The following is an 18,355-nucleotide window of genomic DNA, read 5'->3' on the forward strand; positions in this document are numbered from 1 at the left end:
TTATTTCATAATTTTATAACTTATAAATTTTATAATTAGGTCATTGAACAGCCGACCCAATTTTGGGTTTACAACCGCTGTTCAACTCCGTAGTCTTGCAATTTTGAACCTAATCCAGAAGACAAAAGAACTCCGGAAACAAATATTGAGAGAAATTTGCCTTCGTGGAAAACTTTTTGGTGGAACTAACCCGCATTTGCGTTACATGGAGAGGAAAAACACGAAAACCTTAAGCGGTTATCCTGACGGCAAGGGGACGCTAATCCGTAATACGTCTACAATGAGGATATTTTGCGTCAGCACTGCAGTCAGTGCAAGCTGGGTACGGAATTCGCATCGACCAGCCATCTCAGATTCGAACCCGGTTCACCTCATCGGAAGGCGAACGCTCTATCCCCCGAGACACTACGGTTCCTATTTCCAACATTTGCGACAAATATTAAAATCTTAGAAAAATTTGTGTTTTATATACGATTTGGGAGAAACTGAAATGTATGTTTGAGAGCAGTTTACAGCACAACCTAATTCGATCGGTTTACGCAATTAATTGAATAGCTCAATCCATACAATACAGTTTGCAAGCAATTCACACACGTGTCAAATTTTGATAATTAACTGACAAATGCAACTGGTGCCCTTTGGATATTCTTTTAATGATGTAATAGTTTAGCAATGCGCATACAAATTTCAGAACATTTTCTAAACGCATAAAAAGATACTAACTCATAAAAAAATATGAAAATAACGTTTTTTGTAGCGTTACTTAACTAAAAATGATTTCTCAAAACAGCGTAGTTCATATTCAAAGAAAAAATAATTACAATTATTAACCCATGTGATTAAAACTTTATCAGAATGTATATTAATAATGTAATGTCTGTTACAATAAAATTTTTATTATTAATTTTATTACAATTGAGTTTTATAAATTTTTGAATAATTAAGTGATAAAACTCGAATTTTATAAAAAAAAATTTACTATTTACTCAGTTTACTATTTTATAAACTGATGTTTAACTAAGTGGGTGATTAAAAATGCCAAGAAAACAAGATTCGCCAATTTAAATCAGTTTGATTTAGCTGACGATTGAAATCATGATTTAAATTATTAGGATTTTTTTCTTTTTTTTAAAAAAATCTTTTTTTGAGCTAACTTTAATACAACTTAAACATATTACTCATTTATATTAAATACATTCTGCATCCATAAATTTACGTATTTTTGAGAATACATTCTGCATCCATAAATTTACGTATTTTTGAGAAGAAAGGAAACCTTTTCATATGTTCAGCGGCAATAGAATTAATTCCTTCTTCTTTTATCTCAGTAGCATCAGAACTTAAATTTACATTTGTTATTTCATACATTACATTTGTTATTATCATACTCAGTGGTCAGAAAAATTAAGAAAAAAAACTGACAACTTCTACAATTATTTTATTATTAATGTAGTAAACTACAACAACTTTTATTTTAAATGTAATGATTAATTTTCGAAATGTATTCTCTACTATCAAAAGGCAAATTTCGCAGAATAGAATTTAAATCCATGCTTAAAGAGGTTTCGAATAATAAACTGGCTTATTTAAGCAGAAATAAATACAAATAATAATACATCGAAATTTTAAGAAATATTTATTCATATTTATATGAGCCAGTTAGTTATTCTAATCCATTTTTTACTAATTCATTCTCTTAACTATCAACTTTTCATGCCATCCTCTTCAGCGAATATTTAATGTTAGAAATACTATGAAATTTTCAAATGCACATTTACAATTTTGTTAAGTATTAAATGCTTTTTCATTTCCTTAGAGAAATTAAGTACAACGAAAATTACATAGCAAAATATGTTCCCTTTCACTGAAATCATATTCACATTATTTTAAAATGGAGTGTATTTGGCAAGCATGGCTAATTAACTAATATTTGAAAAGGCTGGATAAAATATTAGTCATTATCTATAACAGCTAGATTAAAGAATAGTCATTAAACATAATTGCTACTATACATACTCGCGGATTAATCACTTTGGTCATAGCAAACAAATAAAAGTCTAAAAATTGCGAAATACAATAGTTAAGAGGAAGAGTAAAAAAAAACATTAATTGAAACATTTTTTTTTTTCTTTACTGTTACTGCTTTGGAGCATTAGACGTAATTCTAATGAGTACTCGGGCGCAGGCACATTTTTCTTGCGTCTATTGAGGGATGTGTGTATAATTTGTCTACGGTAAGAATTCCCATTGTCACAAAGTCTGAAGCCATCTGCTGCTATGGAAACAAGAATAGCGCATTTCAGAGAGGGTAGCTTCTCTTCACTCTAGGGTTAACACAATAGACCTAAGAGAAAGATTCCCTTCTCTCGCTGACCAAAACCTGTACTAAACAGTGAACCCACACACAACTCTATTTGACACCTCGTTACCATAGTCACCGCCACGAGCCCAAACGAATAGATAGGGGAGTTCTTACATTAGACAAACTATAACAATTGCACCAGATAGATTCGAAAAATTAGTTGGTTTGAACCTTGGTTCTTAACTAAACTAAAGTTAAAAGTAATTGGCAGGAATCGCTCCAAACTACCGTTTTTTTTTTTTTTTGGTTTTTTTTCATGTCTTACACTACACAACTAACTACGAAAAGTATAGATTAGAAAGTAGTTTCGCTACTAGTAGTGCTGCTTCCGACTACTGAGCATACTATTATACGAACTCAATCACAACATACGGGAAAAAAAACTTATTTTTTCTAATCAACAACCAAGTTATAGAACTTCATTTTCCTAGCTTATTTGATTGATGAACAATACCTGGAGTTAAAAATTATATAAATATGAAAAGAAGAAAAATATTCTAATTATTTAATAATAATTGATTATGAAATTTATTGCAAGGACAGATCCTTTCTACGTATATCTTTCGCGTAAGTGTTATATTTCAGACATCTCCTATTTAATGGAAGACATAGACACTATAATTTTTAGAAGTAACAGAAAAATAAAGCAGTAAAGCAGTTGCTAACTTCAGTCTCTGCAAGATTTATTTATTTATTATTAGATCCAAGATTTATTTATTTATTTATCTATTTACTTTTATTTTTTGTGCATGGTTTAGTACACGCAGAAATTAGAAATAAATTGGATGATGAAAAATTCAGAAAAATAGTTCTTTCACATATTAATTTCCTTCCTTAATTATTTTTAAAAGAATGTTAAATGTATTATAATCGAAGTGAAGTTTTCATCACTTATATTCAATATTACAAAAGGTAAACTTTCTTCACACTGTTTTTTAAAGAAATATTTGGTTGCGGAGAATATGTTTTTTCAGTTATTTTACTCATTTTATTCCTTTTCATCTTTATATATGTGACTTAAATTGGTGATAAATAGTAAACCAATAAATATGTACATATTCTCATAAATTGATTAAAAATTCATAATAACAGATAGTTAATTTTATAATGCGATATTTAAATTGTTCTATTACAAGCGTATATGAATGAAATATTAAAGGATATTAGATAATATTTAAAATTTCGCTTGCATTTAACCTTTTAAAGTACAATTCAACATTTACTCCTTTATATTTATTACTTTATATTTATCACTTTGCAATTATATTACATGTTGTATCGTTGTAACAAATTTCTTTAAATGCCACTAGACATCGAATGAAAATTTAAAAAAAATCCGATTTAAATAGAATCTGTTTTAAATAAAAAATCTTAACGCTTTATTTTTTTAAAAATCATACTTTTTTTTAATTAAATAAAAAAATCAACCTTTTAAAAAAAATATATGATTTAAGGCTTTACCAGAAAATAAATGCAAAAATGAATATTTTAATAAGGAAAATTTGAAACTGGTTTCACCATCCAATGTCATTAGCTAATTTCTCTATATCAAATATTCTGGGCAAAAAGCTAGAAGATCACGTCAACTGTTACTTCGTTGGCACATGAAGATTAGTTTTAAATTAGATAGATTCGGCAGATTCCAGATTCAACAGAGTTTAAATATAGATAAAACTCTTTAAAAAAAATTATAACAAAAAATTATTTAAATTAATTATTAAAAAATTATTAACTCAATGAAAGTTTCCGCTGAAACTGTTTCTAAAATAAAACTTTGAAGAATAAAACTATAAAATCTGAAACATAAATTAAACAGCTTTATAAACAAGCAACGAACGAAAATGAGTTTACAAACAAGCTTTATCAAAAATATAAACATATAAAATACTTACACAAATCTTCGTCTCTTACTGTGGGGGGAGGCTGACCCCGGTAACTGGGCAGCGGCCGGGGCCACCCCCGTCATGCCCCCCACACTAGGCATGGTCCCCACAGTAGGAGCGATGTAGGTAGTTGGGGGTGTATAGTGCGGGGGCCCTGCGTATGCAAACATGATCGGACCCGTGATATCACACAAAATAAGTTCGATACTGATAAATCAACATAGCTCCATAAACACTCAAAACCAACCACATGCACTCCAAAAAGAATCACTAATAATATCACTGATAAAAGCGGAAAACATAACTACACAATCACTACTATCCCTCTCTCATTAAACACCACTCACTGAATGGACATCCCAATTCCTAAAGCAGACATCCACCACCGCAACACGGCGCCTCTTCCACAAGGGGGACAAACACATTCTGCAAGTTTATTGTTTATAGCCCTCAACATGGCAGGTAGGTAATAAAAGAAACAAAAAGTTCCGGCCGGAGGTCTGTAGCTCAACTACTTAGTTTATTCATTACACATGTGTCTAAAAGGTCAATAGCCACAGATGAAGTTCACGCGTTTTTTTTTTCCTTCCCTCTTGGAAAAAAAATATTGCAATTAATCTTGCGATTTTATTAAATTAAACTGTTTTTTGTATTATTTTTAAGTAGTAAAATTGTATATTTTTTAATAATTATAGTAATTTTTTGTGCAGGGGGATACCAAAATTTCAATATCGCGATATATCGTTATATTTAAGGATAAATCACGACATCAATTTTAATTACATTATATTGGTTAATACTCTTAGCACAAACGATATTTATGATAACTCACGATAATATTGTGATCTATAATTGCCGTTATCAATAATACAGGCTATATTATCATCGATATTGTCTCTATCGGTTAAATTCGCAATACAATCGCACTCTTAATTGATCGTGACTCTTAATTGATCGTGAATTGATAATGATCATAGAGTCACTACTGATAATTATCGCACATGCAATTTAATTTAACGTAAGAAATGGTATTTACGATATATCATGTAAATATTTCTTAAAATATCGTTAATGCGATGTTTCACGATGTGTCCCTCATCTTTAGTAGTATTGGTTTGAAAAAATTGGAAGAAATAATTTATAACAATTGGGATAACTGAAGGCGACATCACGCGTGGGTCAGCAAATCGGGTTCGACACACACGCGTGACATCCCTTGCAAGTATCCAATTAAATCTGATACGAAAATTGATTCAACGTGATAATGCACAAGCACGTGACTCGACACTATCATGTGATTAGTTGAAAGTACCCAATTGAAAAATTTATCATGTGATATTTCATTGAATAAGAAAGAATCAGGCATAGAACACATTCAAACATCAGAGAAACTATTTAGAAAACAAAAAATTCATTAAAAATTGCTTTGCTTGAATAGGAACTTGAAATAAATTTATTTTCCATAGAGTGTTCTTAAAACGTCAGTTAACCTATTTTACTAAACTCAATTGCTAATGCACTAGTATGCTTTATGTTTCTAAGGGATAGTAACTAATTGTAAGGAGTTTATAGTTGTTATAAAGTTAATACTTTAGCACTAGAACGGCAGTAAGGTTAAACTATTTTTAGAAAAATAAGTCAAAATTACTAGTCTATATGTGGATTACTATTTTATATTAATTTTTCGAATTTTGTCCTTCTGGTATCAAAATTCTTAATTCGGAATTGGAACGCATCACACACACACAGAATGACTAAATACCAGTCATTTTGCTTGATATTAGTAGTCTTAAACAATAAAGCAAAATATTATTATGTAGGTTTTCACTGCAAAATTCAATACTTCAAAATTTTCCTCGAATGTTCAATCGCAAACAGTTTGTATTAACTGTACTACTTGCTTCTCAAACAGTTTTAAAAATTCTTTAATTAATATACTTTCGGAAATACTTTCGAATATTTTAAAACAACTTACAATTTCAAAAAAAAATTCTCACACCTACTAAAACTGCTAAAAATTACTTTTCAATTTCTATTTCTAGCAGGAAAATTTAACGTTTAAATCTTGAAATCCAAAGATAATACCAGTTTTTCCTATTAATTACCTGTTTAAAACTAATACAGATTCATGTAATATATTTTACAGTAAATAACGTAAAACATGACAGAGATATTGAAGAAAATACAATAATTAATGCATTAGTCTACACACGATGAAACTTCAAGAAATATGATGCAGCCATATACAAATTCATCGAAATCAATAAGACTCAAACCACCTGCTTTAAGTTAAAGGCAACTCGTACAAAGCAGAGGTCATTTTATTTATTTGAATAATACCCTCATTATCACGTAGCGACACTCATTATCAAAAGTTAAAATCTCAAAAAAGGATATCAAGTAGGCTATTTGTATTTGTATAACAGAACATCCTTGTTTAGAGAAAGAGGACATCAGTGATACGCGACAACTGAGACACAAATCAAATGTTTCAGGAGAAAAAAAAAGTCTTTCTAAACTGAAGAATAAAAAGCTTATTGACTCAACAGAATGCAATATCATATAAAGAAGTAATTAATAACCTGTGATGGTCAAAATATAAGATTTAAAAAATTTAGGATAGAATTCATAATCATAACTACACTAAAAAATTTCAGTTAAAAAACAAAATACATAAATCTATAGCTTTCCAACGGAAAATTTCTGTTCTCTAAAAGTGCTGAAGTTTACTGCTAAACTACATCGCAATCAGTCGAAAGAGACATTTTTTCTGTTAACAAATAAAATCTGTAACTAATGATACAGATACAGATTTTATTCTTTTGGGTTGAGTACAGATTTTTTCAGTTATCAGAACATTCATAAACTTTCGCAATATAGCAGACTTTTTTTTTTTTGAAGTGCAATATTATCGGACAGGAAAGAGAACTTAGATAATTTCATCAGGTAAGTGGTATTTATATGCTATTAAGTAGTAACAATTCAATTGTAATATTCTCGTACTAATCATGATATCTTGAAACCGAAATCTTATGGTTTTAAGATTTACAATGCAACAGGACATAAGTTGAACCGAGAAAAAAATTTATCGCCGTAAAGAGTCTTTCAGTCTCTATCGAGCTTAGTTATCAAATTATTACTATCAGTAAAAATCACTAAGGTGATTGAAATTCTATCCTTTTTTAAAATATTTGAAGTTTGTCTTTCAAATTTGCAAAAGTATTTAATGTTAAACTGTTTGCTGTGATACTTGAGGATAACCCAACAACAGAAAAAAAAGTTCAATTCCAAAAATAAAATTATTTTTTATTTAATAAAAAATTTTATTTTTATTTGCGCATGAAATGCATTTGTGATAAAATTAAGTATGAAACCTTATTTTAAAACATTCTAAAACATTATAAAATTTCAACACATCAACATTTAAAACATTATAAAATTTTCAATCGTGCTGGGGCATAGGTGTGGCTAAACCTCAGTTAATAGTTTATAGTTATACAGAGTTAAATGTTCTCCTTAAAAGTTTAGGCTTTGTTGGGCAAGTTAACATAAATCGTATTGAAAATCAGCCCTACATAGGGTTTACTTTTTTAGTAGCTCAAATTTGAATTTATGCAACCGAGGAACTGAAGGAAAAAATGACCCAACGATGATTCCAATGAAAAATCCCCACTGAAAAGTAACATTAATTAACAATATGTGTTTTCCAATCAATAATTGAAGTAACAGTGCACAAGAAAAAGACCACCCTGAAACTAAAATATGTTAATTAATTAACTAACGGTATTTTAAGTTACGAACTCAGACGGAAAAACGTACTTTCTCTGAAAAAACATACTTTTTTTTTCGATGGATTTGAATTTCTGACCCCCAAAAGGTAGTGGGTAGCCGGAAATGTGGGAAACATGGTCCCCAAAGTTTGGCCAAGTCTGGACCCCAGAATGCTAATTTTACTTTTAGAATTTTTCGACATATTTCGAGAACTTTTTAAAGCCAATTTAAAAAAATTACACACAATTATAAAATTCATTTATTAAAAGATAATTACAAGCAAAAAAATAACTTTTAGCAAATATTTATTATTTCCTATTATTTTATTTAAATAGTCGGAAAAGGTTTGAATTGTAAGGTATTAAATTTTTTACATCAGTTTGAAGAATGTAATTTTACAAAGCAAAAAAACAAAATTTGAGAAAAATCGCTGAGATAGTTCCCGAGAAACCGAATTTTAAAAAAGCCCTATATTGTTAGTACACGTACAGAGCGAGAAAAACGCCCTGAATAACTTTTGATCCAATGATCAGATTTTCACGTGCTAGGACCCAACTTCAAATGGACCTTAATATACTAATAAATTTGTCTAATTAATTAATAAACTGGGCCCATGACCAAAAGGGTATTACATAAGTAGTCGTAACCGAAATCGGGTCGGCTGTTCAACGACGGTTATAAAATAAATAAATAAAATTAATTTGTGCGGACTATATATTAAGTTACGAAATCAGACACAAAAAGGTACTTTCTCTGAATAGACAATCCTTTTTCAGACTGGTTTAAATTTCTTACCCTCAAAGTTTGAGGGTAAGGGAAATCTGGTAAATATGGTCCAAATAGTTTGGTCAGGAGTGCGACCTTAAGTTTGGACTCCTTATTGTTGATTTTACTTTTTGCGTATTTCCCCAAGTTGGTGTACAGATGGCGCTGAACTCGTCATAAAATGCAAAAGAAATAATTTTAAAATATATGCTAATTAAAAGTGACATGTGCTCCGCATAATACAATTGTGATAAAAATGTGGAGATCATGCAGCTCCTGTTAAGCGAATCGCGCAGTGAAGAAGCGAGAAGCATACATACAGCAGGAGACAATTTCCAGTACTTTTGATGTTTAATGACGTTTCCCATACGTATATGATAAAAATGCTAGCTAACAGAAGAAAATACCCACTTAATAAACATAAACTTTTCAACACTTTTTCAATAAAAGCAGTACAAGTATTCCTATAAACATAATAGATAAAGTAATATTAATAGACTGATCAAATGCATTAAATTAGTTGGAAAAGCTCGGTCAGGATATAAATTTTTTTAACAGGTCAGAAGAAATCATATTTGGTGACATGTGTCCAGCAAGATGCATTGCTATAATTTTTCCCCTGAATACGACCCCTAGCATTGCTTTAAAGACAAGCATTGTGAAGGTTCAGCGTCTTATAAAAACAATACTTTTAACGAGTGATATGCTACTTTTATAACTGTTGTAGGTTTTTAACAGTTAAACATGACTGTTAGTTTATGTTGAGTTTTATCTCTCTTTTGCCAAAGCGAATTTTGCTGAATATAAAAATATAACAAAAAATCAATATGAAGAAAAGCCTCAGTTCTTTTTAAAATGAAGCGTTTTTGATGTAACTTTTTAATGTTGAAAAAATTACTTTAACGCTGTATTGTTTGGGCTTTTTAAAATATACAAAAATTGAAAATTATTTGCAATAACTTTTATCCAGGCAGATTACCGAATTGATGATTTTTCTTTTAAATATTTTTCTTCCAACACAAGTTTTTTGTTCGTTTGAGAAGTTCGAATATTTTCATTACGACAAAACAGTTTTCAGAGCCGTGGTGGTTCAGGGGATAGAGCGCTCGCCTCCCAATGAAGTGACCGAGGTCCGAATTCCAGCGAAGACTGGTCGATACGAATTCAGTAGCCGGATCGAACCGACCACAGTGCTGACGTCAAATACCCTCAGTGGTAGAAAGATCATGGGTTACAGTCCCCTTGCCGTCAGGCTAACCATGACACGTTTCCGTGGTTTTCCTCACCATTTAACGCAAATGCGGTTAGTTCCATCAAAAAGTTAAAAAGTCCCCGCGAAGGCAATATTTCTCCCAATACTTGATCCCGAAGTTCTCTTGTCTTCTGGATTGAGTTCAAAATTATAAAACAACGGATTTGATTATTGGTAGTTATAAACTTAAAATTGGGTCGGCCTACCAACGACGGTTTTAAAATAGTTTTCAAATATAGTTCATCATGGTTTAACATTCTTCAAGTTGCATTTAAGCTGAAGTTCTTTTTTTTTTTTTCTTTGCTAGAAAGCTTCGAAGCATATCCTTAACGCTACTGTATTGTATTTGCATTGTTTTATCCTTGAAAATAAAATATTGCTTAAAGAAAAGTTAAGAGAAATTCAATAATTAGAGAATATACAATTTGTTATCAGTCCCCTTATCTCGAAAGCCCTTACCTGGAGGCAATCAAAGCTCCACCTCTTAGTACTGAACTATCCAATAAGGCGGATAAAATGGGCGGAGGGCGGATAAACACGAGGCAAGCAGAGATGCGATGGAAAAGCCAGAAGGCCAAGGGCGCATTTCTTAGAATACAATTTGTAAACTTTCATTCACTATATTTTTTTAATACATATAATAAGAGGATTTAGTTTCAGTTTTAAGGTCGAGAAAATACACACACATATATTAGAATCATTAAAAGAAATTTTCATACGAAACGCAGTTAAGTGCTCAGTGGCGTGCATAGAGTTAGGTGCGCCCCCCCCCCCTGCAACATTTATAAACGTGCCCTATCTTTAGACTTAATAAATTTTAAAAAAAAATTATAATATGAAACAAGAACACTATAAAAGACATTCCCTTGTTATTATTCATTTTATTTTAATTTATATATTTTTATAATTACGAATAGGGAATTAATAATTGCGATGGAAAGGCGTAATTCAGTATAAGTACTAAATTGGAACATTGTATGCATTTACAGACTTACCACATTGATATGAAATTTATCTTAATAATACGAGAAAATAACTCACTGATCTACAATATTTAAATTCAAATTTTAGTTAAGGGTTATTTTTATTTGTGAATAAAATATATCTTAAAAAAGAAAAGAAAAATTATTTAAATTTATACAGTAGGGGTTCGAAACCTTTTTAAATGAAGGGCCGTGTGCCCAAGTTTTTGGACATGATGTCGGAAAATATGATAATTTTAACGTTAACATTAGTGTTTCAGACACAATTCTTTTTATTAGTGAACTTAGCAATATATTTACACTAAATTGAATTATTTTAAAAAAATTTATTTATTTTTTCACTATCTTAATTCTTTTAATTAATTCTCTTTTTTTTCTTTTCTATCAGTCAACTTGGTATTATATTTGCATAAAATGAAAGTTTTACAAGTATTAAAATTCATTCGAAACTAAAGAATACGAAACTGATACTTTTCACAATAAAAATATTTCCTTTTTATAAAAATTAGATTTATCGAAAAAATATATAAAGATGGGGATGTTTTTTTATCATACGTAACACAAAAATGCATTTTGAAATAAATTAAAATTAACAGTAATGTTCATGAGAAAAAACAGATAAATATTTTATTTTGCAACATAAATGCAAATTAAATATTTTAACTAAAGAAATGGTATGAAATCTAAAATGATTTAAAATAAAACAAACGCTTTATAATTCAAAATTAGATTCAACATTCTATTGGAATTCAGTTCAATATATTTTTAAGTTTAGGACATTTATATTTAGTGAATTATAAGAAATTTTATGATTATTAAAACTTAAAACGGTTTTTTAAGCTACAAAAAATTAGAAACAATGTTCAAAAACAGTAAACAAACTTAAAAACCCACATACGAATTTTGCGCTTTGTAACAAAAATAAATACGTTCATACGAAATAAGTAATAGCAATTGCAAAAAAATAAATAAATAAATAAATAACATGAATTGATGATGCAATCGGCACAATTAAAACATGTCAAAAGTGATGAATAAAATGCCTGATTCGCAAGTTGTAATAATACCGGATTAAAAATATCAGGATTTTCCAAATCCCGAGATATAACTGTTGATAGAACGATAAAAAAAATAATTAAAAAAAATCTCAGATTTGCGAAGAGAAAGGCACAAATGAAGTGACATTTAAATGTACGATTCGAGTATCGTATTAATACTCGCAAAAAATATCGGGATTTTCAAAACCATGTAAAAATGCCTAGTGCCGAAAAAACTGTAGAAAAATATATTGTATATTTACGATAAAATTGACACTAATAGAACTTATCAAAAGTGATTACCATTTGCACGATTCGTAAGTAGCGAGTCGTTTAAATATCGTATTATAAAAATCGAGATTTTAAGAAACGCCTCGAAATCAACAACGATCTCCGAAAACACGATGGATGTATTAAGTATGAAATGGACACAAATTAAAAGCTTCAAAAGTGATTACAAAAATTCGAAATTACCGCATCATAATTTTATTGTATTTAAAATATTGGGAGTTACAAAACTTAGGAAATTCGTAGCGATAATCAAAAAAAAAAAATTAATTAATAAAAACGACACCAAAAACTGCATTGATTAAGATTTGGTGCGTCAAAAATTTAATTGACCGATTTAAAATTTCCTATTTTTAATGTTAATTTAAATGTTCATTAAACCTTCATAAGTCCCTAACTTACAGTGTATTATTTCTGGATCATGAGCCTCCCGTTATTTACGCCACTGTAAGTGCTTATATATATATTTTTAAACGCGGTAAACTACGAATCGAGCTGTTTTTTATAGTCTCCTTTGGCAACACGATTTTTCTTTTTTTTTTTTTTTTTTTTTTTAACAAAGCACACGCACTGCTTTAATGGCAGGTATTCAGTAGCTGAAAGAGACTAATGATGGAAATTTTACTTTTGTGATGCTATGAGATTTAAGATTTAAAATTATTTAAAGAAATTTTTTTTTGTAACAAAAAATTTAAGTTTTTAATAAATTCAATTATGTGAATTTAAACAAAAGCATACTATGATAAATAACGTATAAAAAAAGGGAATAAATTGAAAAGAACTGTTTCTCACATAGAAAATCATTTCATTGAAAATAGAAATTTAGTTGGTTGATTATTATGATTATTATTACAAAAAAAAAAAAAAGGCAGAAAGAAGATTGAGATATAGGGGATTCTAGTTACGTAATAAATAGTTCTTTTCAATTTATTGCTTTTTATTTTTTTAACAAGTATAATATATTTGGTTAACATTTTCATAATTAAATTAACATAAACTTTATTTGTAATAAAATAAAAAACACAGTTCAATAAAAAATTTTAAATTACAATATTTAAAAAAAAATCAATATATTCAAATTAAACATCAAAAAATTAAATATACATTAATTGTTTAATTTTCAAAAACTAAAATATTTTTAAAAATATTTATTGAATTTAAAAAATAATAATTTATAAATTGGCTACAACATTGGCTTAACCTTTACAGAACAGAAACTAAGAGATAAAATTTAAACGTCCCGGCTGAGATTACCGAAATTGGGAGAAATTAACCTTCGTGAAGGACTTTTTGATGGAACTAACCCACATTTACGTCACACGGAGAGGAAAACAACGAAAACCTACCAGGATAGCCTGACTGTAAGGCGACTCTAACCCATGATTCGTCTACCACGGATGATATTTTTCGTCAGCACTCTGGTCGGTGTAGGCCGGGTACGAAATTCATATTGACCAGACATGGCTAGAGTGCCTGTATTGGCTAGACATGGCTAGAGTGCCTAGGCACTCTAGACATGGCTAAGCAAAGGCTAATCCCTGGGCAACACCACAACTACTTGAAAGTTTTGACGCAGTTTCGTCCCAATTTATAAATTTGCGAGGGAAAAAAAACGCTGTATTAATCCTTAATAAGCGCAATAGAAAGTTCTTGCAATTTTACGAGAAAAAAAACATTTCATTTTGCAACTTTTCTGTTTTCATGTCATTTCTGTTTGACAGTTTAAAAAAAATAAGATAACAAATAAACCAAAGGTATAAACTTAGGATTCATTGCGAATTTTAAAGGTTCAGTCAGAATGGTTAAGTATAAAATAAAAACAAATAACTTGCAATATGTATTTCTAATAATAATTATTATTAACAACTCATTAATGTGGTTAATCAATGTGGATTTTTAATTCTTTATTTTTTACCAAGTTATTTACATAAGAATTGAAGTTGCTAACAAAATAACGTATCTTAAGAGCATGCCAATTAATTTTGATTATCAATTTATGTTCATTATCCCAATTATATATTTATCCAAACCTGAAACAATTTCTGTCAGAAAAATTGCGTAAATTAAATTTGGTAAACAAAGAGTTGGTATAAATTATTTCTAAAATGGAATATAGTTTGAGAATATTCATGCAGCTGACATAACTAGTTTTTCAAGACTATTTTTTTCAATCCTTCCATTAATTTTCGCCTTAGGTTAAAAATTTGTCTATCATATTCTCCATCTATGAGTTAAAATAAAATTTCAAGTATTATACCTATAATATTCATAAAATATAAAATTTAAAAAAAAAAAATAAAAAAAACATTACACTGAAACACACTTTAGTTTCGTTGCGCATTAAACGTCTAATTTTATGATCGATTTGGTTTTAAATATAAATGACATAAATTTCCAAAACAAGGCTAACTCAAGATTTGAACAGATTTGACAGTGCTGCCATCTTTTGGAAATCTTTTAACATTCATTAAAACTGCTCTATCTTTTTCTTTTTTCTTCCAAAACAAGACTACAAAAATACGCATCTATTTTTTTTTTTGGGGGGGGGGGGGGAAACCCTGACTCATCTAGGTGTTTCCAAAAAAAAATTTAAAGTCAATGCTAGACCTAAACTGCATTTTATTTTCGATGAAATTGAAACAAAATTTTTAACAAAACTTCAAGTTTATTTTTGGTAACTATTCAAACTATTAATTACATAAACTAAGCAATGCAGTTATTTTTGTTAATATTACTAAACAAAACATGATATTTAATAATTGTAAATAGTATGAGATACAATTCGTTCAGCAATAACTGTATTTTTATTAAAAATTTTAAAACTTCTTAATTTTAAACATAACTTAAAAATTTAATGTAAAAATAAAGATAAAAATGTTAAAGACACCATAATGAAACTAGATCACTTTAATTTTAACATATAGTTTTACCAAAAGTTCAAATTTAATTTCTGATAGAAGCTAATGCCTTGGTTTTAAATAGCCATAAGCTTTTACAAGCTTGTTTAGCTTTATTCTGGGAATAAGAAAATTTTGTTACTTTATCAACGCCTAAGTACAATAGTACTTTGTTGCTTTATCATGAAATACTTAATATTTTGTTAGGTTGATCAATTTCGATTAGAATTTCCATACTGGTTTCTTCAATATAAATTTATTTCTTTTTTGTACGACACCATATTTCTGTTTTTCCAATAGCTTCTATATTTTCAATATTTGAAGCCATGCAAACCATATGGGTTGTCATTCCATTTTACAACAGATATTTCTCTTCTGGATATTTTGTCCTATGTTCCACAGTTTTCTTATTATTTTCTCTAACTGTTCCTGTAACTCTATATTCTTTATCTCCCTTTGTTTTCAAATAAAGTTGAAGAATTGAAAAAGTTGTTTACACATATAATATGACACTTTGGTATTGTTAACACATGGAATGTGATATAATTTAAGATCTTTTACCTAAAGGATGATTTGCAAGTGCAGGTCATATTTTAAGAAGACAAATGGTCAGTTAGATTCCTAAGAAGACCCCATACACCAAGCGTGCAAGAAGATCACAAACTTTGTATCCCAGAACTATCAGACAGATAAAAACAACTGAATAACATTGCCATCACACTCAATGTGCTTATAAAAATTTTCCGCAATTATAGTGAAAATATTTTTAATAGTGTTAAAAAAAACTATTAAAATAACACTATTTTCTCATTATGCCTATCATTATAATAAAATTTGAATACTGAATAAACATTTTTCATTCTCACAAGAACTAATATGAAATAATTATAGTTAATATTTAGTGATACATTAAAAAAATTATTGTAATCGATTTATAATATATTACCACAGGGAGAGCTTTGGCGTCTATTGGGTTAATAAGAACAGTGAATGTTCAAAGCTGCATTTAGTTTAAAGCTTATTCTATGAATGTCATTACAAATCAGGGAGGTAAGCTCCAACAATATTACAGTAATATAAAAAAAATTTATACTGGCATATAGTTTAATGCAGTTGATAGGTTTTGAACCCACCTATTTGCTATTCATATGAACAATAAATTCCATATTTTTGTTAAGAGAATATTAATGCAATTTTTCATCACTAAGTCCGCCTTGAATTATTATAAAATAATCAGATTTATTTTCAGATGACATCAATTGTTTTGGTATAAAATCTTGAAAAAAGTCCACTGAGCAAAAAAGAAAAAAAATCATTTTAAGTTGGCCCATTTAAAACAAAAGTACTTTTGACAAGCAAAGTAATAAAATATTTAACAATAATGGCATAACAAAAATGAAAGAATTACTTTGACATTTAAGTTAAGCGCAGCAGCAAATTTTAAACCAGCTATTTCATTAATAATTTTATACTCACAATAGTTAGCAAACTAAGGACAAGTAAAACACGCCTTATCAAAGCATAATTTTAGTACTGCATGTTAATATTTTCAAGAAAATAGCAAGAGTATCCTGATTTAGCTTATCAATTATTTATACTAATATTTCATAAATTTAAAATTTATCAATTAAAAAAATATGTAGTGATACTGCAGCTGGATAGATAGTGAGATGCCCAGCATGCAAAGAGAGAAGGTCCCTTTTGAATAGAAATTTTGACAATGGACCAAGTTGACAAAATAAATAAAAGTGAAAGTATTAATAGAAAATGCCAGCATCAAATTATTAATTTTAATTGATTTGTTGACAAACATGCATTTAACATATTGTGCTAAATTTTAATTTCATGCACCATAAAAATAGCTGTATATTTATAATGCAGTTCAGCCTTTCCTGATTTAAATTAAATTCATTTTTAAAGAAAACAATGAGGTTACATGTTCAGAAAACGTTTATAAAAAAAATATCAATATTTATTTTACTAGCAATGAAATTTATTATTTCTTGAATGACTTTACTTTGACATTTAATTTCAATGTCCAAGTACTGTTAGAATGCCAGACAGCTTAAGACTATGTGATCTATTAAGAACAGCAAATGCTTGTCCTCTAACAATAGTAAGAAGTGGGTGGTAGATCCTAGTTTAAAATAATTCTGTTATGGAAAAATTACAAAAGTACAGATCAAAATCTTAGCAAATAATAATCGATTCAGCATTTTCAATATCTTAAGAAACATTCTAACAAAATTTAGCTTTGTCGGTTAACCGTTTGTATCTATCAGATTCTTAACTTCCTAAAGTACATATTATGTAAAATTTCATTTCAATGAAAAAGCAACAAACAAAATACCGCTGACATTAATTTAGATAGTTTTTTTCATTTAAATTCAACTTTCATTACACTAAAAAAGAAAGTCATTGCAAAAAAATCAATTTAATACTAAATCCTTTGTTTATATAAAAAGAGACAAAGGGTAAATATTTCAACTCTACCATCTGACTTTCAAACCTGTTGAACCTTTTTTATAGTTATTAATGGTTACAGCTTCAATGATTTAAAATGTGCACCCCTAACTCCAACTTACACAAGTTGTCCAATGCTATATTTTTTGAAGTGGAAAAAAAACACAGGTGACAATACATGCTTATGCTGTCTAACTTTTTTAAGAATGACTACAGCTTCAATGATTTGAAATGTGCACACCTAACTCCAACTTACACAAGTCCTCCAATGCTATATTTTTTGAAGTGGAAAAAAAAACACAGGTGACAATACATGTTTATGGAAATTTGACAATACTTCCTTACCCAAATTATAACAATAAATATGGAGATTAATATGGCTGTATATAAAAATGCAATCTATAAAGATGGGACAATAGTAAGATGGGCTCAGCTTGAGCCTGACACAGACTGGTTTACAAAGAAAAGGTTTTGGGCGAGCTCAGATTCATGATAAAATTTTCATAAACTTTTTACAACTTTCAAACAAACCTTTCGGTTCTGTTATTAAATATAAAAAAAATTTAAAATTTATAAGATATAAAAATTTCAGCCATCTACTTTTTTTTCAGTGCTTTTGCTTTGTTAGGCTAGCACTAATTGTCAAATTAATTT

The 18,355-nt window shown here is 28.9% G+C and overlaps 1 protein-coding gene across 19 annotated transcripts in view; it reads right to left on the reverse strand.

Annotated features, from left to right (window-relative positions):
• Nucleotides 1-18,355, reverse strand: part of tgo (Aryl hydrocarbon receptor nuclear translocator homolog tgo) — a 116,763-nt gene that overhangs the window by 85,518 nt on the left and 12,890 nt on the right. For 4 of the 19 annotated variants that reach the window (XM_071178557.2, XM_071178554.2, XM_016068680.5 and 1 more), the window contains exon 1: nt 4,255-6,596. The exons of the other annotated variants lie outside the window; for them this stretch is intronic. In XM_071178557.2, coding sequence (XP_071034658.1) covers nt 4,255-4,415 — 161 coding nt within the window. In that variant the 5' untranslated portion in view covers nt 4,416-6,596. Of the gene's footprint in view, nt 1-4,254; nt 6,597-18,355 lie in introns of those variants that run through there. 19 annotated transcript variants of the gene reach the window in all.

Source organism: Parasteatoda tepidariorum, chromosome 6, assembly GCF_982258835.1.
Source record: "Parasteatoda tepidariorum strain Cologne lab strain chromosome 6, Ptep-v5.0, whole genome shotgun sequence".
Classification (NCBI taxonomy): domain Eukaryota; kingdom Metazoa; phylum Arthropoda; class Arachnida; order Araneae; family Theridiidae; genus Parasteatoda; species Parasteatoda tepidariorum.